Raw genomic sequence first — 24523 nt, 5'->3', positions numbered from 1 at the left:
CTGACACTTTCTTATCATAGTGAATCTTTCAAGGGATAACTTTGAGACTATCAACCAACTGTTTGTATCGTGGCTGGCCAGAAGACATGCAAAGCTCACAAACTGTCGCTCTGTCCTTAATTAAAATGTGAGCTGTGTGTGAAACACCAGAGCGACAAGTCTGCATGGTCCAGAGGTGGATCAAGAGAGTGATAGCCATAGTGGAGTAAAGGTTAAACATTTGTTAAAGCTTTAGAAGTTTGTTTTATACTAAATATTACCTTTTGAACATCTATCATCCTCTTGAGTTTTTCACTTTCTACAAGAAACCATAATATCTGTATTATTCCCATTGTAAAAATTCAACTTTACAAATAAAGAAGAAAATAATCTGATATAAAAACTCAAAGACATATTTTTTCCAGTGCAACATTTTATTTTATGTAAATGAGTTTACCTGACTTTATTTTTTTTGTCATTTGTTTTATGTCTCTTAAACCGTTATCCCGATTTTTTTTTCAAAAGATACTTTCTCGTGTGCACGAGACACTAACCCGTTATCCCGACCTTTTTTTTCTCTCTCTTTTTTTCTTTTTCTCTGTCCCTTTAGGGCTCCGTACAGTAGTACCATAAACACAATAGGTTAAATTCAACCGAAATATGTTATGGTTTATCATTTTGGAGTAGGCTACCTTTCAATTGTTTAATATTATGCTGTACAATATTTGTTGATAATGTTATTCAAAAGCTTCTCTTAAATAGCTGATATTGGATACTTTTGACTGACTTCTAGTCATGCACTGCTTTGAGCTAAAGGCTCATGTTAGCATGCTAACATGCTTTGAATGACAATGCTAACATGCTTGATTAGCTGGTATAACATTGACCAAGTTCACCAACTTAGTTTAGCATATTAGCATGCTACATTTGTTTATTAGCACTGAACCAACCAACAAACTAACATTACCATTCATCCTCTTTACTACATTTTTTAAAACCAACATTAAATAGGTAATAAGGCTCAGTAAACTCTAAACTCTGAAAATATTGTTCGTCTTCATATAATATTTACATCACTTCAAAGAAAGGAAAACGAGTTTACAATCTCAGTTTGTTTTTAATGTTTTACATTGAGTAAAGCATGAGTCACAACATGTGAACCAACATTTACCCCATCGATTTCAGAAAATATATATATATCTATTTTAACAGTCTATAAAATGTATGTTTTATGTCATTACATACATATGTGTATGCTTCTTTGGCCTTAATTAACTACGGTGTAATTTGATGCTTATCCAGGTATCCACATTATCTAGATATTGCTAATGTATGACAAACAGGTTGTCTGTTATAACCAGATCTTCCTGACCAAATTCCTGAAGCAGATACAATGTGGCCATTAATTCAGAATTTAACAATAATTACTGATGCAGTAGACCTGAATCTAGGTCACCTATACATTTGAGCATCATGTGATGCACATTCAGTGGTTAAGGCCATACAGAAACTCATTAAATTGATTCAGCATGGTAGAGCACCGCAGTAGTGCTCCACAGCGAGGGCTTTAGATTTACACAGTTTATAATGCGCACATTGTTCCTTTGTTTTCAATACCAGCATTTACTTTGTTTACCCTGGCAATAGTTTGGGTGAAGATAAAATAACATAAACAAAAGGAACACATAGGAAATCATAGTTAAATCATTACAACCCTCTTTATCCACTCAAAAAACTAAACAAATAATTCTCATGTAATTACTTTTTCTTTGCATTTTTTAAAAACATGTTAAAATTGTAAGATGAGGAACAGTTTTTGGAATTTGTTTAAGAAATAATTTTACATTTTGTTTTACTTTCTTGCCAACGGCTAGATGGAAAGATTGATACCATTCTTTCATCTGTAGGCCTACTCTAAATACTGTACAAGGCTACATACAGCAGGCTAGCTTAGCATAAAGATTGGAAAACGTGAAAACAGCGTACCTGGCTCTTTTGTTACCGCTGTATCCCCTGTTTCCAGTCTTTATTTTAGGCTAAGGTTATCAGTTGCAGTTTAACTTATACAGTGGGAATATTGATCTCATCTAACTCTCAGAAAGAAATCATAAGAAAAAGTACCTCTCCCTTTCCTTTAACATAGGATAAACATCAGTGTTGCATTACGTATGTGTCAATTGCTATAGGAATAGCAATGATATTTTCAAAACGAGACATAAATAGTCAGGCACAGGATTTGAACTGGAAGTCTGAAATGGACCAACATGAATCTGGTAATAGCATTTTAAAAAGATGAAAAATATCACATTGGAAACCAAATCGACTGGTCCAGAAGGCACCCTATTTATGTAAAGACTCAAAACAATACATTATACAACGAAACAATTATTCTAAATAGTTACCAATGAATAGCTGCACCGTAGACCTAATGGGCATTGCTTTATTCAATTAAATGTAATAAATGTTCTAATTGAATTTACGGGATAAAGCTACAGTAGATTTTAGAGCCCAGTGTTATCATTTTATAACATAGGGAAAGATAAGGAAAATATAGTGTTATTGTGCTCATTTAGCCCAACAACTGTCCTCATTGTGTGTTGAACTAGTTTAAATACAAACTTTAGCAAATACACTATGTACACTATGCTTTGGATATGCTTTAGTTAAATGGCTAAATATTCGGAATTCGAGAACCTGCTCTGCACATATACAAGGGAAAGTATGCCGTTACAACCAGTCAATCAAAATGCATTTAGGTGTTACAATGGGAATCATTTAGGATTATGCAACAGTACAGATAGTGAGATAAAGCAGACACACAATACTGTAGTTACACATTAAGGGTTGCTGAAACAGAGACGTCATCAAGTGTGATGAAACCTTTAGCTACCAACAGACTCTCTCCAGCCTTCATCTTTGGACCTCTTGTGTGCAAATGAATGTGTGTTTGAATGCTGGTAGCAAGAAAGGGATTTTTTTTGCTTTCAAGTGAACATATCCTCTAGGGTAGGGGAGGCAATATTGTGCAACCATACTACAATACTCTTCTGTATACATTTAATAATTCAATAACATGAGTAGGAACATGTGCAAACAAGTGGAAAGTCGGTGGCTATATATGGCTATGGCGTATTTCATCTCGACTGAGTGCTAAACTATTCTAGATAAGAAAATACCTCCTAGCAGCATAAGCTAACACGCTAAAGTGATAATTAGGTGGCGGCTTCTCAAATGTCAATCCACCCTCAGTTTGTTGTGTTCAGTGCTCTTCGTAGATGGCGTGCCATTTACATGTCCATTGGTCGATAGAAGAGAGCCGTTCTGATGCTCCTTCTTTAGAGAACCACTGTGCTTCTTGTACGTCTTGAAAGAGAGGCAGAGGTAACATGTTGTTACACACAAAGATCTTAAAAATGTAATAAGGTTAACAGTTTACTCACACTAAAAAATGTATACAGGAACACAAATACTATTATTGTTTATATGGTAAGTTTGTGTGTTTTAAATTAAACGTTCCATTATAGTTCTCTTTGTTAATAAACCCAAAGAACCTCCTATCAGCAACAGAACTGAAAAAGCTTATAAACCAACATTGCAATAGTTTATTATTCAGAAGAAAATATAACTCATTAATAATCGGTTCAAAACAGAAAACCAACCTGTATGTAGAAGTTTGAGAAAAGGACAATGAGCACAACCATGTAACTTATTTGGAAGTACAGCCATCCCTTGGGGAAGCCACATGGCCATATGACCGCACACATCGTCTGGGACATGGTTAAAAAGAACTGGATCTGTGGAGGAAACGCAACACACACAGGCCGTCACATATTAAAGGACAAGGTGACACACAGAGAGCCTATAGAAACATATTGACCCGGAGCCTAAAATATATTTTAATGGACAGTGAGAGAGGGTGCGGCAGAAAATAGTCCATGGACACTTTTGACATCCAACGAGAAACATCAGCTCCATGTTGTAAAGTGAATCAATCAACTATCACATGTTTTTACATTTATGATTTTTGAAATGTAAAATAAGGAAATAAACTTAAATTCACTACATTTCAAAGTCAAATATTGTTTTGTAGTCCAACACATTTATATGGCAGTTCTAGTCACCTGTTATTTTCTATGCTGGGTTAACATTTAAACAAATTCATTAAAATGTTAAATGTACTGTAGCATTCTTCTGCAATGTCTGACTTGTTTAAATGTTTTGCATATTAAACTGTCCAACAATATATATAAAATAATAAAAACTTGTTTAAACTCGACCATCTACAATAGTAAAAGGCTACATACACATTAATGCATCAGTAATAATAAGTCTATAATAAAGAGTTTATTCATGTGTAACTACATCATAAGCAATTGAGCTTTCCTTATGTGTATTGTTTACTTAAAAAAGATAATTCAAGTGAACAAGTCAAAGTTATTTCGCTGAAGAAACAACAGGAGGACCTACCAGCTGTAACTTTGTGATGTACTTCTTCCACCAAAGGTACGGCCGCATGGCTGGTATGGCTGACAGACCGTAATAAGAATACATCACAACGTGGACAAAGCTGTTTAGGGAGGCACCAAAGTATGCTGCGGAGACACAGAGGAGAGACACAGGACGTCATTCATCTACTGCAGGCAATAAGTGTCAGTTACTATTCAGGAGTGCAATGATCATATGGGAAACAACTTACTTTTCATTAGGTCGCTTTGTTTGGAACCATTACTACAAAGTTCATGTCAAATCAATAGAAGCCATTAAAAGTAAAGTAATACAGAAATAATACAGTGAGTGTCTGATGAATAATGAAACATGTTAGATCTGAACTGTTTTTTAAATTAAAATCAATAGTAAAAGGCTCATTGATAAGGAGGTTTTCAGTGGACGATCCAGAACTCCTTGCAGACTGCTGTTTAACACACAGATCTAATAGAGAAGCATTACAAATATGTGTGTGTTGCAGAGAGCAGCAGCATTCAGGTCAATAAGTCTCACTTTAAGGCTGTGTGGATAAAACAGGCTGTATTCAAGGCAAATGGGTTTAACATCGGAGTACTTGAATTATTTAGATTGCCTGGGGTCCAAACAGTACATGTGGTTACTATAGAGTGATTTGAGTCACTGGAGGGCAAAGTTGTGTTAAAACACTCACAATGGCCGCAGGGTACCCAGTTCATTACGAACCACCAGATATTCAGCATGCTAGCATGGTGGTAGATGTGAAGGAACGTGATCTGGTGGTTATTCTTCCGTAGAATAAAGAAAAAGGTGTCCATGAACTCGATGAGCTTGGAGAAGTAGTACCACCACAGGACCTTGATGATCTGAAAAAAGACGCAGTGAAAACAAAGAAATGGTTAGAAAATCCTTTATTATTCCTGAAGAAAACAATACAAGCAGAAGTTCTTCAAAAGTTCCATGCAAGGTGATAAGCAGACGCCTGTCCCCAAGGTCCTGAAAGGTCAGGTAGAATCATCAAGTAATTAAACTATCTGAGGCCGTAACAGAGTCATAACACGTTTTTTTCAATCACAGCAGAACTGCAAAGCCGTGCACTTTTCACTTGGAACCTTGTTTTCACCTTCAGAGCTCTGCAGAGAGTCATCATGGTGACATGAGTCGGATTAAATCGACTCCCTGTTTCTGCGGCTTATCCACTGGGATTTACAGGTACTCGCCCAGAGAAATCATAGCTAAGAAAATAAACACATTGTGCTTAATATTAAATATATTTCAGCTGTCCTAGAAAAACTGCTATTTATACATGTACTGCTTTGTTTATAATATCAAGAAACAGAACGGGAAATAAATGACTTTGTTTTAAAGATGAGGTCAAGCATGTGATCTGATAACAATTGAAATTAGCAGCAATCCAATCCAATCCATTTTATTTCTATAGCACATTTAAAAACAACAGAGTTGAACAAAGTGCTGTACATCAACAACTGTATCAAAACATAGCATAAATACATAAAAACAGACATGAAACAAATGTAAAACACGAGACAATGAAACCACCGACTGAAAAACTCTCCTACATGACGTAAAAGCAATACAAAACACTAGTAAGATAAAAACCCAAATTTAAAAGCACAAGTGTCATACCGTACCTGTAGCAATAAACATCAAAAATGTTTGACAGTGTTAATCGGACTCACCTTATTATCCACTTCCTGTGCACTGTGAGTGTCCTGGCAGTAGAAGTTGTAGCCCCCATGCCAAACGGCCGTAACAAGCTGGAGAAAAAAGCCATTATGAAAAATAGATATTTTACCAAATCCCTGAGCACATACAGCACTGCAATGCAATATATAAGTGAAAAAATGTTTAATAAGTGTCTTTCCCTTCCCTTAAACTAATACACGCATAAACAGATAGAAGGTGTGATAACATAATTTAGTCCCACATCTGTTGGTGTCAGGTTGTGGTGACGCAATCACATTAGATTAAAAGAAAAAACACCATTAGATCACCCTGCTACTTATAAGTATTTTACGATGTTGATTGGTTCTCTGGTCAATTTACAACATGATGTTATCACAAAGCATTTGATTCGTTAATCATTTATTGATCAAAAGCATTTTTCACACAGGTAGAGAGACTAGATGAAGTGCAGATACATGAATTTATATTTGAAATATGAATTCATAACAATCTAATGTTGCATACATGTGCAGTGACCTACAATGTTTGCCTGTACCTGCTTTACACCTGTGTTTCAAACACACATTTTCTAGGGTTTTTTATCCAGACCTGACAAAAGCCACCAAATACATTTATACGTTAATAGAGTAGCACTTGCTGTGAAAAGTAAACTATTGTGCATTTGTAAAATCTGTGTGATGCCCCTTTAAAGGTCCCATGTCATGGTCATTTCTACTGATCATAATTCCATTGTTGAGGTATAGGCTACTAGAATAGATTTATATTTTGCAATTTTCCAAACTCACATAGGTGTGTCATACAGCATCTCTGTATAGCATGTGCATTCACTCCTAAACGGCTTGTTGGGTATGGGCACGTCACTGTACCCGGGAAGAAAACAATGGAAAAAGATAAATCTCCAACGAGGCGTTCTGGGGCTGCAGGTCTTTTCTGTGTTAGAGTTTTACTCGCTACAGGGTGTACTTTGAGGGTTTGTGACTTTGCAGACCGTTTACATGCATAAAAAGCTACATAACACACAAGGGGACGGGTAATAACCGGAAAAGCATGACAGGGGACCTTTAAATAAAAACATTACAAATGCAAGTAGATGCCATGCTTAATGCTGATTCACCGGATCAATAATGGATTCACTGTATTTGTCTGCTGCCGTAAAATGCTTCTCTAACTAACTTCAGAGCCAAGAAACTGCCACCAGTTAAGAACCAGCTAAATAATGGGTGGGGGATTTATTTTATCATGTGTGCACAGACATTTGCCACCCTCTTGGTTGACATACCTCCTTCATTGTTTCTACAATCCTACGGTTGCAAGAGTCAGCCTTTGAATAAACAAAATTAATCTCAGTCGTTATGTGGCAGAGCCCTGTGCCCTGGAAACTTGACCCTGTACTTTGATTCACATCAGGTGGCATTGATTTTGGACTGCCAAAAGTTCGCCCCATGGCCGGGGCATTGTGCAGAGTACAGGGTTTAATGAATCACAAAGCCAAAAGTCCACTGGGGCCTTACGTAATGCAGACAGAAAGACAAGAAGCTTGTTCTGCCTGCACGATGTGGAGGAGAGTACAGATACTTTAGACTTACACGTCAACAAATGGCTTATTTTGGTTCGGACTTACTGCTGTTAATGGATACACACCATGAAGGATATGATCACTATGTTAAGTAAAGTTTGGCCTATTGCTCAAACTCATTCAGCAAATTCAGCCCAGACTCTGCCACCTTGCCAAATAAACAATGTTTGTTTACATCAGTGCATGGATCAGTTTCAGTTATTTAATCAGCTGTTTAGCAAAAGCAGTTTTTCAGGAAACAAAATAGGGCTGTGCTGTTGTCTGCGATGGCATATGACGGATTTGATGTTTGAAACAATGAGCCTGTCAGCATCCAGCTGTGACGCTCTCACTCCCTGAAAGAATCGTCTCTAATGGTAGCTTTCAGTGAGAGACGCCAGGAGAAGCAGGCCTGATTCTAAGAAGAGTCAAGTGTTAAAGAAATAGACATAGATTTTAGGGGAGAATGCGTGTTTCTTGCTGAGAGTTACATGAGCAAGAACAACAACTGTTTGGTAGCATGAGTATGCAAGATATATTATAACGCTTTAGAGGTGTTGGAATAAATACTTTGTTATCTTTGGACAGAGCCAGGCTAGCAGTTTTCTTTTCTGTGTCATGACTTTAGCTTAATGTTTAAAGGAACAGTTTTGGAAAAACTATGTTGGCCTACTGTCTTTACAAGAAGCGATACCACTTGCATGTCTGTACGTTACACATCAAGCTGTAGCCAGAAGCGGTTAAGCTTAACACAAAGAAGCAATGAAAACATCAAAGTGTAAAAGTAGCAAATTGTGGGTTTATTTTGATTGTTTACGCTAAGGTAAGCTAAGGTAAGCTAAGGTAGCTTCAACATTACCAGAAAGCAGAGATTGGTAATGGTCTAATTTAATGTCACTCTTGATAAAACGGTCTAGCAAAGAATTAAAGGCACATCAAACGGATCTAGTTATTTTTACTGTTTTTGAACTAAATACAATTAAAGCTAGTAACATTTCCTCTACCTCTAGAGTTAATGCTAAGCTTAGCTAACCAGCTCATGGCTGTTGTTTCATATTTCAGTGGTAGCCTATTAGTCTTAATTCTGTCTAAGAAGCAAAGTATTTATTTAATTAAACATTCATATATTTCTGATAATATTCACACACTACAATTTGAGTGAGGCTCAGATCTAGGTCACTTTGTTTTCGTAATATGTCCCTAGTGTGACACTGCAGTGATTGCTTCGGCCTACTTCAGCACATCTCTCTATGCCGCTCTCTATGTTTACCTCGTAGAACATGTAGAAGGACAAGAGTGTGAGGCCCAGATTGTAGAGCACCAGGAGGCCTCTGCTGGAGTACGGCTGCCTGTGCTTCATGTACTTGGGCCCCATCCACACGATCAGGAGGTACATGACTGTGAGGGCAAAGGTTGGTGGGTAGTTGTCGAGCAGCAGCCATCCTTGCACCCGCTGATCTGAAATATGAAGATTGAGAGGCAAGTTTTCACCCTTGATAAGTTCCTCATTGGCAACAGCAGATGAAGTTCAAATAAGAAAAGCAGCAGCAGTGCACTGTGGAATGTTTGCTCAAAACCTAGAAGGGTTACCAGCCAGAAGGTAAAGAGTTGAACAGCATGTAATGAACGCCTGGGATCAAGAGTTTTTTTTTCATTCAACTGTATAACTTTGCTGAGATTTTGCGATAAACATATCGTATGCAACATGTTGGTGGACAACACATTCAAGACAACAGCAAAATAAGTCAAATTAAGGCAAAAGAGGACTTACCTCTGGGACCCATCCATGACTCTAAGTAAGTGTTCAGTTTATGATTAAAGGTCTCCATTCGTCACCTAAAAACAAAATGAAAAGCAAAATAATGATTTAAAGCAGCATGAATATGGTATGATATCATTTCAAATTGATATTGCGATGTGTTAACAAACACTAGCCTATTTACGCATACAGTCCAACGCGAGTATTTATTTGGAGTCTTTTTATTATCCAAGCGATGAATGGAAATAAACAGAATATGGAATCCTTTTCAGCTTTATAGAATGACTTTGAAAATGTCTAATTATTTGCTTTAACAATTGAACATGTATCAATTCCATGAGGCTTTCTGACATATCACTGCATATAAAGTTTGAGTTATGTCCATTCTAATGTTGTTTAACATAAATGTGTTTTCTTTCTCATTTATGATTATTAATACCACAAAAACCGTCAGATTTTTCGCGATGATGCATCGAATACCACCAATGGGTTTGGAATCTAGTTGAAGTTATAGGTTGCTAGATGTTTCTTTTGTCTCATAATCTGAAACAAATGTGAATCCCCAGTGCATTTTTTAGCCTGAAAGGAGCGACAGTTAAATGAATGTTTGTGCACCAGTCTGTCCGCCTCACGCTCTCTACAACGTCCCATATCCCAAAAACTAATTCTTCACATCTTGTGGTTTCAAATAACGGAACAAGGAGGCCACTTCTGTAAAACAAGAAGCCAGCAGCCAGGTGGGGATAATTACATCATCTATGTACACTTAGGGATGTTGTACAGTGATTCTTCGAGTTGTTGAAGGTAATGAAATGTTTTCCGTGTATTAATCACACAATGTCGTTCAGCCCAGGCAGTGTTACTATATTTGAGAAAACGTGTCTAAATCTTAGTGCAGTTTTAGAAAAGGTATAGTATTTTCTGTAAGAGTACTTTTTCCATAATCAGTATATGTAATATACAATGTAGTATCGGATTCCACCACCATGCAGGTCACAGTCAGGTGACCCCTGTGATATTAAGCATAAGCCCTTCACCCGACTGTATGAATGTCTGCTGGATGTTCACCGCTGGATAATTTTTCTCACTCAAAGAAGTTTTAAGTTATTATTTGTTCGTCAACTGTTCAAATGTGTTTTTTAAACTGCAGGATCTGAGTTAGAAGATTCAAGATTCTCAAGATTCATATTTAAACAATAGAGGAAACTCACTTCCTTTAAATTAGGGAGTGGACATTTTCCTTAACATTTGCGAAGAAGAAAACATTGCAAGATTAATGTTTTTTGATGGACATTACTAGAACACTTTTTAACAATTCAAAAGCCAGAACTGTTATTTGAAACCAACAGTGATGTCAGTTAGATTTGGAAAGGACAAAGCGATTACATATTAATTCATCCATCTTTGCTCAATAAATCATAGCCTTTCTGACTCTTGAAAAATGTATATCCTGCATCCCTACTTGAAAATATTGTAAAACCAGTGTTGTAAATTACAAACACAAAGTCTTACAACACTGACACAACAACCTCTACAGAGAGATCTCATGTAAAGTTATGAAAGGATCATTTACACTGCCAAGCAAAGACAGGACCAATCCCTGCTGCTGATTTTCTCGCTGTAAACCTGTAACCATCAGGCAATTCATTATCATCCCAGAAGTATTTACACTTCATTTCATTTTCACTTCAGGCATTGCACAGTTGCCTCCTTACAACCACAGAAATTCTTCTTTCCGAGTTACACATTTAATTTAGTAGTAACATCTCAGTCTGCTGCACCACCGGAGAGTTTCTACACCTGCGTCTGCTGCTTGAAAACATGGACTACATTCTGTAGTTATGAGATATATTGACTCTTATGTGACCGAGGGCCATATGCAATTCTGCATTGGTATGTTCCTCCAGTATCTCTTGAACAAAATCTAAAATCAACAAATCTGATTTTGAATACAGTTGGGTACAATCATTTGACTTCAGTCAGATTGTATGAGGGGAAGATAAAAAACATAATAACAGAATTTCTGCCCTTCTACTTCAGACAGAAATGCGAGTCCATCTATCAAATGTTGCTTAAGCATCTCAATTCAATCTGTGGCTTTTACATAAAGTAATATGATATTATAATATGACTAACATAACTGAATGGGCACAGCAGTGACTTTGTTTACATGCATTTAATACATTTACTTCAACCCATCCGAAGAATAATTGTTTGCTGTATATTTTAATCATCTGAATTGCACAATAGCTCAAAATTAACAATACTTTTACATGGTATTTTCTGAAACAAATGACTTGTAATCATTGTGGAATATATGTCCCAATTAAAATTAGAATTGTATGTCCAGATATAGAGTTTAACCATGTAATGCACTGCTGCCCAGTCAACAAATCGCATACGAAAAACGGTCAAAGTCTGGTCAGAATCAGAACAGTAATATCCGTGCTCTGATTATAAGAGATGCATTAGGCTGCACCAAAACATGATAATCTGCCAGGCCTTAATCAGAGCGTGCTGATCCACAACAGGGAGCATGTTAGCAGGCTGTGCAAGCTACATGCTGGAGCTATGTAAAATACGTCTGAACAATCAGAGAAACACTAATGCATCATCTGGACTTTGGTCAAAACAAATTGTTTCATCACTGCAGCTCATAATGATTTAATCCAACAGTCAATGTAAAAGTCAGCAAATCAATTAGCGGGACTCTAACATTCATCATCAGGTGATGATTTACCTGTTTGTGTGTGTTTCACAATTTATTTCTAAATACATTTGACTCTATTGAGATTAATTGATATCCTGATATAAAATAAACAGTAGATATATGGTAATAATGTCCTGAGTCCTGAATATAGATAGACAGATAGATAGATACATAGATATATAGATAGATAGATAGATAGATAGATAGATAGATAGATAGATAGATAGATAGATAGATAGATAGATAGATAGATAGACAGACAGATAGATATATAGATATGTAGATAGATAGATAGATAGATAGAAAAACAACAGGACCATAATCAAACTCTAAATACATATAATAACATTGCCTGAGTGTAGCCTATACTGTAGTATAGCATGTATTTGAATGGCTCTCTAGAAGTTTCCTGAAACAAAATTGCAAGCCAGCCCTAAGACAGCTAAAAAAAAGCAACATTAAAAAGATTTCACCAAGAAGTTGACTACTAAAAAGTATACATAAAGTATAATAATGTAACAATATATTATGCTGCAGCATTCGGCTGCTTGAGTCTTAGTGTAGTATTTTGGCAATATGATGCAGTTTAGCAAATGCATGACCGCAGTTATCTCATTACATCATGCTCTAATTTGATAACTTCCACAGAGGAATCAATTAAATAAACACTCGCATCCTGGATAGAGGTCACCGCTTCAGAATCACTCAAACTCATCGCTTGAACAGCAACATAATTATTTTCCTATAAAAAAATAATAATATTATTTTAGAAAGCCTCACCATAAAGTCACCACCCGGTCGCTGCGAAATGTAGAGTGTGGATGTGGTGAGGCAGCTGTGTGCCGCGGACAGCCTACCTTCAGAGAGAGAGAGAGAGAGAGAGAGCGTGTGCCTTGGCGAGTCTCAGAGAGAGAGAGAGAGAGAGAGAGTGAGAGGCGGTAACCTTGGCTGGCCGGCTGAGCACAATGAGCCGCCTGTCGCTCAGGCAGCGGAAAATCAGGGGAGGACCGAGCAGCCTGGCCCGGTGCGTGCAGGAGCCACAGCCGGGAGTCACAGCCCGGAGCCACAGACAGGAGGCGACCCGGTGTGCTACAGCCACACCGAGCCAGATAGAATGACATTAAAGCTGTTTAAGTAAATAGTAATAGGCTTCTGGTCAATTATTAACGAGGGATGTGAGTACTGTAAAAGGGCTGCTGCAAAGGGTCACTTGTAACATTTCTTTTTAATAGCCTACACATGACACATTTGTATTTACCTGAGTATTTTTCATTTAATGCTAATTTATACTCGTACTCTGCACCCATTGTACTTTTTACTTTTTTTACTACATTTATTTTAACACTCAAAGTTACTTTGTATATATTCAAAAAAAGATATGGTAATCTGGTATAATGCAGTAGCCTACTGTACTACTAATCTACACAGTATTTAAGTTTACAATTGTAACTGAATTTGGTCCACATTGATAAACTACTAAAATGCTCTTATATATAAAAGCAGGATAAATAAAAATCACGTGAAAAGATCCATTCTGCATAAGTAGTTTTTACTTTTTGTACATTAAGTATATTTTGATAATAATACTTTTGTACTTTTACACATTTTGACTTTTTTTTTGTTGTTGACATTTCTACACATTCTTTCACATTTTGAAATCACGACTTTTACTTGTAATGGAGTATTTTAAGACCATAGTATTTATACTTTTACGTGAGTAAAGGATCTGAGTACTCCTTCCAACACTGCATCTAAGAGTGTAGTTGCAGATTGCAACCAACTGAACATCCACTCTCCACCTCCCCCTTCTCCAGGCATGTAGACAACCCAGGGCCAAGAAAAATAACTAAAATATGTATTTAAAGTAGAACATTTCACTAAAGTTATTGTCCTCTTCTTCCTTTATTGAGGCAGTTATGGGACACCTGATACCACTTTCCCACTCATAAACTTCATCAATGGATTCAACCCAGAATTATTACAGAATATTGATTGCATGGAATTGCCCTTTGAATTAAACACTAAAAGTTTGAGCCGGAAAATAAAAAGAGTAAGCTGTAAGACAATAAATTATAAAAGGATACTTCTCTATGGGTTCGACTAGATAGTTTTACATCATGGATATGATTTGTATGATAACATTGACAAGTAGAGCAACCTCAGTTTGATTAATCTTGTTGAAAGAGGGCTTGGTTATGGTTACAAGACCCTGATGATTAACTCAGAGATGTGTTTGGATAACAACATTTCACTCAAAGTTATGTTGCAGACTTTGTGTTACTCTGAAGGCATATGTTTCTAATGGTCTACCATGGCTGACTTTCTTTGTTTAAAAAATAGTAAAACATTCAGTGTACATACAGCATCAGTACATTGACATTATGAACTGTCCTGGAAAAGGCACAGGTGTAAATAATGAAATGTTTTATCATTCAAATGCTTCAGTTTTAGAGTCCTTGTATTATGCATGCTGTCTCACTGTCACTATAGCTTACACAGTCAAATAGAACAGAGCCATTATTGTTATTAGTAACACCTGTGCTTTCTATTACAGGTCAAAATATTGCTGGGAAAAACGGCCTGTTTCTCCCTCAGGATTAGTGGGGACAGGTGGCTGTTCTAACATTCACTGACCTGCTGCATATTAAAAACAAATCACATTAAACCTCACGTATCGATTCTCTGTAAAAAAATGTCTTTGCATTTGTGAGCTTTACAACATGGCTGTTCTCTAGTCACTATATTCTTCTAATATGCCTTCATTTTGCGTGTGCTTTAACTTGTCTGTTTCTTGTCTCTCGGCAGAATGTACTATCCATAATCATTATCTGGTCCACAAGGTCAAACTGATGCTCTCATTTCCCCCTGCAGCTCAGTATTATGTAAAGCTGTGATTCTTTAGCACCACCTTGTGGATAATAGTGTTCAGGTATTGGCTGTTAGATATGAAGCGTAACAACAAAAATGAAATGCACTGTTATACTTATGTAGTATTTACATTTTTTTTCCAAAAGAGGCTCTTCATTCTAAATGGTCTACGAAAGGGCCTGGATTTTCGTCAGATTGATGAATTCATAGTTTTTTCTTTTTTAAATAAACAATTTTAACCTCCAAGATGACCTGGAAGTTTATCTGCTATTTTTTTTAGGGGATAGCAACGTACAGTTTGTCTATATGATACAGGCTGAAATATCTCAGTGACTGAGATGGGCACCATATTTTGTTAGCAAGGTTTTTTAGTGCCGATTTGGCTCGCCCAGGCAATTTTGTAATGCTCACACGCTTAAATGACATTGAACATTAGATTAGCATGAAATCTCAGTAAGATTATGGTAACATGCTGAAGTAGCTTTAACAAGGGCTGCATTATTTTCCTTTACTAGATAATATAAAGTTATTTTAGTGGTAAGAATGTGAAGAGGTGCAGTTCCAACTGCTTCAGGACTCATGATCTCACCCTGACCTTTGACCTCTTCAGGGGAGGGGAGGCAAGGTAAAGTCACCCGAAGGCTCTTGCACCATCTGCATATACAATTTTAAAGTTTTTATAATAGAATGGAAGCAGATTCTCACAATGAACATGTTGAGGCAAACATCGTGTCAGGTCCTGGCTGCTAACCAATATTTAAAAATGAAAATATTCTGACGACCGGCATTCTTGTAGGAGTGTCATGCGGCTAGTTGGATTGCTTTTAGGACCTGTTAATCGTCATTCCTACGGCTCATTTTGAAGAAAAAACACATTTAATACTATATCTTCAATCTTGTGCAGATTTATTTTAAAGCAGCATCACATTTCAAACAATGCTTCACTTCTTTCAAGGTCCCATTACAACGTCAGCAGAGCAAAGCAAACATTTCTCTGAGAATGAAAAAAAACCTCTACCAAATGCAAAGAAAGCTCCAATCTAGAATTTTAAAAAAGGCCCATGATGTTGATTTTTTAAAGAGAGGAAATACAGTATTTATAGAACTCAAGGTTAAAACTCTTAGCTACATTTACATTCTCACACACAGATAGACTTAATTTCCAGAGAAAAATAAATACACATCTGATTTCTATTACACAACCGTAAGCATGTCTTAACCCTATTAAAATAATTCTGTAATCATAACAATCTGATACAGTATATACAAACATTTGATGCAGGTGTTTTTTCACAACACACACATGCAGTTTTGCATTCTGTTAAAATTGGACCGCTGTCATGAGCCACACATTTGGTCTTCCTTTACATGCAAATTTGAATATTGACGGTGAATTTCTGCAGCCTCTCATTTGAACCTGTTCACTGGGTTTCCAATGAGCTCCGGGCACTGCTCCTCCCCTTTTGCTATCTTGTCACACTTCTTGAACAGGTCGTAGTTAATCTTGTCAGTGAGGACGCTGTCCTGCTTATACTGTGGATGCTTGGCAACAAATTCCCTCATCCACTTGGCCATGGTCATCAGCTCGCCTGTTTCAGATCAGAAAAGTAAGAGTTACACACGAGTTGAAGCTATAGGAACAGAAAATCTGCTTCTGGATAATAAGAACATTCTGTTTTTTTTAATCCAAGATTACCTGAGGCACGCTTCTTGATGAGCTTCAGATAGTTTAATATGGTGCACCTGGTGTCCACATCCACTTCCATGTTTTCCAGGTAGCAGTTAAGGATGGGGATAAGCCCTTGAAATACTCCCTCCTAGTGATAAAAACAGCAGTAATTGTTAGATTTATATACCACAGTCAGTAGGATTCATCCTCTGGAGACCATGAATGTCTTAAAAGAAATGAATGCATCCAATAGTTGTTGAGATATATTAAGGAGAAATAATCACCTTTCCGTTGATGATGGTGTCGATGCTCATCAGTGTGTACTCCTCGTTCTCACAATCAGAGTCCAGGCCATTCTCAGCCGTGGCAGCGCCATCAAGGCCCGGGTTGCAGCCTATTGATGGACAATCAGAATGGATCAACCACTGCTTACTCACCTTAAAGAAATACTTCACCCCCAAAAAGACCATTCTTAAATCAATTACTCTCCATGTTACCTTAAATGTATGAACACAACTTCCAAGGTTACACAAGGTGATATACAAATGGTGATTTTGTATAATATCATTCCCTTCAAGAATCAACATAAAGTTACACTTTTTTTTTTTTACCCACCTTTGAAGATGTCCTTTCGGAAATAGAACATGCCCTCATGGACTGAGTTTCTCTTCTGTGCTACCTTCATGTTTTCATCGACCTGATGGAAGACAGTTGATGTATCAGAGCACCCTGTGCAAAGTATATATACACACACACTTTTACGAAGAACTAGGCAGTGCGGCTGTTTCTTACCTTTGACAGAGGGATCAGAAAGTCAAGTTTATAGGACAAGATCACTCTGGTGAGCAGGACGACGAAGACCACATATGCAGCGTTTTCAAAGTCAGTGAGCTGCACCTGAAAAGTCAAACGCAACTTAGTATCATTTCTGTTTTTGTATTTGCAAAGCCATGTTACCAAATAAAAGCAAAGATTACAATATAAAGTCTAAGTTAAGTAACAGTGCGTTTTTTTTTTACCTCCATGGGACGAAACTCGACTCTCCAGCCAATGTCGGAGTTGGGAGGTGGAGGTTTGAACCTCATCGTCTGCCAGTTAGTCGACTGCAGGCTCTGCAGGAAGACAAAATAGAAGTTATACTACTTTTAAACACAGGGTTTGATATTTCCCCTAATAATACAGAATACAGAAACGCTCACCTCAAAGTGATCAGATTCGTTTTCGTCATCTAGGTGGATTTTCTCCTGCAGGACGTAGATTGGATCTCGGATGAAGAGGTGTGCTATGTGTTGGGCTAGCAGTTTGTCGATTCCTACACACAGGAATCCAACTGTTAACTTCTAAACTGCATAAGCATTTATTAGAAATCTTCATGTTTTGACATATTTCTATCACTTCCTCTCCTGTACCTGCGTCCAGCAGCTGCTTCTGGATCTCCTCATCTATTGTCAGATCGATGTCATTGTACTTCTCACCGCAGCTGGACAGGTAGCTGTCTATTGAATCGTATCTCGACTTGAAGATCCTGTATTTGTTGTTTTTCAAAGGCTGCAAAGGGAAAAAAGGACATTTTATACATTACACTCAAAATACAAGACAAAAGCATAAACAGCTCTACTGTCAAATTATTTTGGTGTATGTTGTCTATGATTATTTACACGAATAATAAGAGGTAAGACTTCACAAAGCCTATTCACAATTAAATACTTTTCACCAAAGCGTGTCTTTCTTTGCAAAGAGCCTGTCTGCTCACCACGAGTCCGCGCTCCTCCCGTGTCCTGTCGTCCACCGAGGCAGAAATAACTCCCCAGCGACAATCGTTATCCGACACAAAACCCCGGTAGAAGGGCGAAGCCGCACTCAACGCCATCTGTAGAGAGAAAACGGTTGTCAGTAATAGCAATTATGTAAACAAGAAACTAAGCAACACAATGTTGTACCGCTTATTTACTCATATTACAGAAAAACATTGGGATTAAGATCGTTAGTTATGTATCAGTCCAGCTGAAGAGGATCTATCCACTCACCACTATGGGGCAGAACGTTGCTAGTTGGTCATAAAGGTATCTCGCCTCATCAATGCTACAAGCTTGGAATGTCACCTGCAAAAGCATCGTAAAAGAGAGAGTGAAGTACATTTATAAATCACTCATTGGGATTGGGAAGCTGCGATTGTGCAAAAATCATAACAATCCAGGCTACAGCATCTTATGTACAAGGCTGTTGGTCAGTACCTGCAGGCAGCAGTTGCCCATGCCGAAGCCCATGGCGTCCATGTATATATGGTCAGGCAGAGCCGACCGCGCTGCCTCGCCATCGTCCTCAGGGAACTCCTCCACGAATGGAGATGGAGTGCACTTGTCTTTGAAGACTGAAACAGAAGGAATAATATTGTTTTGTTTCTCAAATGTTTAGGAAAAGATTGATTGGTTGACAGAAAACATTTATAGGAACGACCAAGTAGAATACAGTAACTCATAATATCGATACATTTGATTTAAACTTACTTGGCACATTGATTGCAACTTTCTCTCCCCTTCTGTGACGTATGTTTCTGGTAAGAGCGCTGAAAAAGCAAATACAATTATAGGTAATAAGTATGGTATTGTCCAGATGCATGCTGGAGTTTTGAGGCAGTTACCCTATATTGAGCAGTTTTAAAGTAAATTGGAGGACAGTATAGGCCAGGGGTCGGCAACCCGCGGCCCACGGGCCGCATGCGGCCCTTTAAGCCCTCTGCTCTGGCTCCCTTGAGCTTAGACAAAAATAAGAAGGAAATAAAATAAAAGTATTTGTAGGACTATTTATATTTTGTTGCATGGTTGAAAATGTTTGGTATCTTGTATTTTGAGGTGATACTGTGACACATAAATAAAAAACAAAACGGTTTTAATTAGGTCAACTAAAATATGCGTCACATCCTGCTACGGTCCCGCGCGAGCGCCTTTTCCTGCGGGTGAATAACCTGACCCCCGGCTCGATGAGCGAACTATGGATAAATCAAAGAACAGTACCGGAGGAACACAGGATTTAATTCTGTGTGGACAGAGTTATATGCTTTCACAGTAAACGATGCTGGTTTACCGGTATGTTTGATATGTAGAGAGAAGTTGTCAAAGGTGCTGCACTGCAGCCTTTACGTATCGAGGAACAACGGGACAACACGGAGAGGAAGACAGCTGACGATCTTCAGTCATAATTCAATGGGGTATGTAATTTATTTCAGAAAACACTTTTTGTTATATTCCATGGAATGCTCTTAACGTCCCGATAGCAATGAATATATTAAATGCTTTGACAATAAATACATACAAAAATTAATCTTTGGAAGCCGTAGCGCTGTAAAAAGCAAGACCAATCATCTGAGCCGACCCGGCTAAAATAACTGGATGGCCTAACTGCCTGTCAGCCTGTCAGCCTTCCATCTGTGCACAAATTTATCTCGTGCGCTCATTGGTCATGTGTGCGTTAGTGTGTGTTGGAGGAGGGGCTCTGTGAGGAAGTCTGAAGGAAGAGGCATATTTTTTCCATTTGTGTATTTTCAAATTCTAGCGCACTCGAGCTGGTTTCTCCATTCTTACCTACCCTACCTTTAACTATTTTTAGGGTGCAGCTATATGTTTTATTTATTTCAAAGTGGGCCCATTTAATAATATTTTGATTTTTCCTTCGAACGTTCAGAGACTCCCCAAGTGCTGTGTTTAATTTATTTTAAAGTAGGCCTGTGTATTATTTGTAATTCTACTTATAGGAGTTCTTTGTTTCTTATTAGAGGTTAACAGTTTTATATAATGTAATAAATAGCCTAATAAATGCAAAAAAACTGTAGTTTTTGTCTGATATAACAATAAATACAACTTTATTAGCTATCAAGCTATGAAATATGTTTTGCGGCTCCAGACAAAAAAATGTTTTGGAAAAAGCAGCAAAATGGCTCTTTTGGTCAAAATGGTTGCAGACCCCTGGTATAGGCTAAATAATTGCTTGTTGCGTTCAAACGCGTTTAAAGAAACACAAGAGTCTGTCATTTCTCAGAAACACATACAGCAATGCCGATATATCAACTATGAATATTGACTGATTTATCACAAGATAATTCATATTAACTTACAGCCTCTTAAATGATGATATGTGTATTTAGTCAAAGTTGTTGCTTATCATGACCAAAAGGAAAACATGATCCTGCTTTATAGTAAACGAATGTGTTTAAGAACATATCAGTGAGGAAAACAAAGACTTTAGTTATGAAGCCTACCTGAATCTCGGGTGTCTGTTGATGGCCTCGTCTGGGAAAAATAGGGACTTGGACACGCCCTTCTCCACGGGGGTCGGCTGGTACTCTGGCTTAGTGAAACCTGGGCAACCTAACCTGAACAAAGGATCAAACACAAACAAACGTTACAGGGCTGCACCTTACCATTAGAGCTGTCATCAATTATTCAGCCAATCATTTCCCCATGTAATAATTATCTTTGTGTGAAAATGTCAAAACAATAAATTTCTAAAATCTAACCAGATATTTATTATGTCCAATATCTTCCTTTGAGAAGGGAAGATCATGAAATGCTCACATTGGACAAGATAAGATCAGCGTTTAGCTTGAAAGCCAAAATTATTCATTTATGATCACATTTATTTTTCTGTTATTTCCTTTCTGTAGATTGACCCATTTATGATTGCAGTTCTATAAATAGCATGAAAACAACTATTTGTTGCACATGGCTTGCTGTCTAATGATGAATAGTGTAGGCTGTTGGACCACCTGCTCTTGTAAAAACTAATCACCTTGGGAATGAGGTGATGGTGCAGAGCGTTTCGTTCTGGTTGAGCACAGAAGAGGCCTCTCGTCGCCTCTTCCCCATGTTGCCCTCCACGGTGTTGAACTCCGACATGGTCCCTCCGTACGGCTGCCCTGGAGTTCCTTCGATCATGTAGCTGCCATACTCCGGTCTCCAAAGAGTGGGGTGGCTGTACAAATAGGAAAAGTGTTGTGAAAACAGTCTCCCTTTATAAGTCAGAGAGGAAAGAAGCCATGGAGGAAAAAAGTTATCGCGAGGACCTTTCTGATTGAATGAACCGACCGCTCGTATGTCCTCCGTAATCTTGGCACGGCAAACAAATGCAACGTATTTGTGCTCCGGAGCGTGCTCGGTGGTGTGTGCGACAGAGGGGCAGTAATGAGGAATGCATCGGCTCCACTATTCCCACTGCCCCTGGTATTTCCCCTGGGTGAAGTTGGCTCCACAGATTCTGACCGACGTCATGGGCAGCGCGCAAACATAACACTCAGAAGCTTGTACCAACACGTTTACAGCGGTACCCACAATGCCTCTTATTAAAGCAATGTCACTACAGATAGGAAACGCAAACAGCGCTCCTAAGAGAAGAAATTATTGCTATCTCATGGACGGGTGACCTCAAGAGAAATCATCTCTAAATGTTTGAGAGTTTATCCGATTTTTTCTTTACCATATTAACAGTTTTGCCAAAAAAAAACTGCCTCTTGTTCAGATAGGATTTCAATATGCTTACACCAGCTAATAAAAGTTCTCTGTTCACAGCGCGTTTAAGTACATTTGGATGAAGACGTTTAATTTTTTTTTAATGTTTTTCTGCGAGTAACTATGTTGGGGTATAAATCGAAGGGAGTGATAAAACACCGAGACTGGGTGCACCAACACTGAGAAATAAAAAAAATAAAAGTTTTGGTATATAACTAGCGTTGCCGATATATCCGATTTTCACTTCATGGTCAATGTGGCAAAAACATGATAAAAATATTTGAAACAAATCTTTTAGACAAATTTTTCTTTGGGGCGTTGTGGGAAGAAACAAAAACATGATTTAAAGAAATGGAAATGATATTATGTTATGTATGGTAATGATAAATGTTACAGACACACTGTATTATTTAAACGATAATAATGCGTGTGTTATTGTCATTATTATAATTTCTAAATATACGGTTATCCCTATATCCGACACTTCTAATTGGAAGCAACAAGTCTCTTATTTTGAAGAACTTTGAGAAAGAGAACTAAAAGCCCCATAAAGAGTAAAACAGCACTTAATGATTGACAGGGAGAGAGAGGAAAATGGCTCACTGGTGATATAATCCCTACAGTGAGGTCAATAGCTATGTGTCGGAGTCATGAATGGGAACAGGACAGAGAACAGGACGGAGCGGTTAATGCACGCATAGTCGTTTGAAAGACTTTGAATCCTGAAAGTGTTTGTGGTAAAGATCAGGGTGTGCACAGCTAGAGGACAAACTCTTCTGCATTGTAAAAGGGATTAGACTTGTTTGTAAACATCACATGTCATACGGGTGATGAATGAACAATGACTTTGAAAGTCAAATTCTCTAATATAGCCTATAGGCATGCAGGCAAACTCAGGGTGAGTGAAACCCGGTGGGACTGCAGGGAGATATTGCCCGCCTCTCTCATTTGTCTTTATGAGGATGAAGCAGTTTGAAATAGCCACACAAATAAAGTTTAGAAACTGAATGTAGCCCGAGTGGCGTGCTCCACAACAAACAAGAGAAATGCAGAAAAATACCTAAAAGTTATTTTGCAGCAGGTGAATCATGTTTGTAGTTCATCTCAAATTCACATTTTTCTCTATAGAGCTGTCTCACTCTTCATGTTTACATTCTCGTTCAATGGGTTCAACAGACTCCGTTGACGGGATCTAATCTGCCACGATAAATATGTGGGTGTGTAGCAGCTTTAGAGATAACAAGACAATACCTGGGAATGTGTGCACGTGATGCATGACAATTTGACTTCTATACAGCATGTACTTTTTCATTTAAGCACAATACTTATAAAACCCGAAAACAGCCAGTTGTTAGCTCTCAGTAATCCAGAACAAAACCACAAACTGACAACAGCACTCTTGGCATATGACGTGCATTCATTCAGATGAATGAATTTAAGCGTTGCCATTTCTGAATGCGAGACAGATAACTTTGACTTGAGCAACAGGTGCATATTGGGGGAGGAAGGACACAAAGTTAAAGAGAAAAAGGTTCTTGTTTAAAACGACACAGTATCAAGAAGGAAGGATCTTATCTATTACATTCAGCTGCGTTTATTCTGTGGCGAGCTTACTTACTTGGGGTTTATATTTTCGCCTTGTTCTTGGAGGGTTTCCAAATGATCTCCGCCAGTCAGTACGAGTCGAACCTTCTCATCTTTGTCGTCCAATTCAACCAACATGTACTCAACCTAAAAGCAAATCATCAAACATAAGCAGGATCCATGAAATACATTCTTGTTAAGCACTCTTTTAAATTTCTTTGACGGTTTTCAATCATCGCTAAACTAAGGCACAAAGCAGCCATGTTCAAGATCAGACGGCAGCACATCAACTCCAATTCATCAGTTATGTTTCCTTGACTCTGACTCTGCTACCCTCTAATCCCCTGTCTGAAAGAGGGATTAATCTATAAAAACAGCATTCCACAATGTTCAAAATCAAAACACTTTGTTCAAAGCTGGAGCACTCTGAACTTTTTTGGACTGGGTGGCGGGCAAAAACTAATGTGTTCCTAACTGTTTGTTAACAAAGGATAATGAAGCAGGATTTAGGTTAAAGTTTACTCAACATGGGGAGTCTTCAGGTATTACAAGTAGTACTGCCCGGGGTGTTTTATTCATTATACAGTCACTAGGAAACGGCATGATTGTAATAATAATAATACTACATGATACTTGTATAGCACTTTTCTAGACACTCAAAGACACTTTGACAGAGAATAAAAAACAACAAAAAAGAAAAAAGAAAAAGAAAAATAGAAAATAGGGAGGG

At 37.8% G+C, this 24523-nt stretch overlaps 2 protein-coding genes across 3 annotated transcripts in view; both read right to left on the bottom strand.

Moving 5' to 3' along the window:
- Positions 1-1090: 1090 nt before the first annotated feature.
- On the bottom strand, positions 1091-12980 carry elovl5 (ELOVL fatty acid elongase 5). Of its 2 annotated transcripts, XR_798684.1 has the most exons (9): positions 12952-12980; positions 9474-9538; positions 8973-9160; positions 6141-6218; positions 5135-5306; positions 4447-4571; positions 3639-3773; positions 1616-3342; positions 1091-1581 (listed from the first exon to the last, which is right to left on the bottom strand). XR_798684.1 is itself a non-coding variant. In XM_010774622.1 (8 exons), the coding sequence occupies exons 2-8, from the start codon at positions 9529-9531 to the stop codon at positions 3214-3216; spliced, it is 885 nt and encodes a 294-aa protein (XP_010772924.1). In that variant the 5' UTR covers positions 9532-9538; positions 12952-12980; the 3' UTR covers positions 1091-3213. The 2 variants fall into 2 exon arrangements, 1 of the variants encoding a protein (XP_010772924.1); XM_010774622.1 differs by having other exon boundaries at positions 1091-3342.
- Positions 12981-15928: 2948 nt separating this feature from the next.
- gclc (glutamate-cysteine ligase, catalytic subunit) overlaps positions 15929-24523 on the bottom strand; it is a 9631-nt gene continuing 1036 nt past the window's right edge. The window contains exons 2-16 of the mRNA XM_010774621.1: positions 23828-23940; positions 21494-21676; positions 20964-21077; positions 19216-19274; positions 18943-19079; positions 18736-18810; positions 18462-18578; positions 18118-18256; positions 17908-18020; positions 17728-17820; positions 17501-17605; positions 17324-17405; positions 16993-17102; positions 16736-16856; positions 15929-16628 (exon numbers count right to left, since the gene is read on the bottom strand). Of these exons, the coding sequence (XP_010772923.1) occupies positions 16447-16628; positions 16736-16856; positions 16993-17102; positions 17324-17405; positions 17501-17605; positions 17728-17820; positions 17908-18020; positions 18118-18256; positions 18462-18578; positions 18736-18810; positions 18943-19079; positions 19216-19274; positions 20964-21077; positions 21494-21676; positions 23828-23940 (1743 nt within the window). The 3' untranslated portion in view covers positions 15929-16446. The remainder of the gene's footprint in view (positions 16629-16735; positions 16857-16992; positions 17103-17323; positions 17406-17500; positions 17606-17727; positions 17821-17907; positions 18021-18117; positions 18257-18461; positions 18579-18735; positions 18811-18942; positions 19080-19215; positions 19275-20963; positions 21078-21493; positions 21677-23827; positions 23941-24523) is intronic.

This window comes from Notothenia coriiceps, unplaced genomic scaffold (genome assembly GCF_000735185.1).
Source record: "Notothenia coriiceps isolate Sejong01 unplaced genomic scaffold, NC01 NC01_scaffold00014293, whole genome shotgun sequence".
NCBI lineage: Eukaryota > Metazoa > Chordata > Actinopteri > Perciformes > Nototheniidae > Notothenia > Notothenia coriiceps.
This window is presented reverse-complemented; position numbering and strand designations above follow the sequence as displayed.

What these genes read in the sequence shown, in the direction of transcription:
- elovl5 (XM_010774622.1), bottom strand. Translation starts at nt 9,531, where the DNA reads ATGGAGACCTTTAATCATAAACTGAACACTTACTTAGAGTCATGGATG. An exon ending in CCTTCTACATGTTCTACGAG is followed by an intron (nt 6,219 to 8,972) that starts GTAAACATAGAG and finishes TTTTTTCTCCAG; the next exon opens with CTTGTTACGGCCGTTTGGCA. An exon ending in TCTCAAACTTCTACATACAG is followed by an intron (nt 3,343 to 3,638) that starts GTTGGTTTTCTG and finishes CTCTCTTTCAAG; the next exon opens with ACGTACAAGAAGCACAGTGG.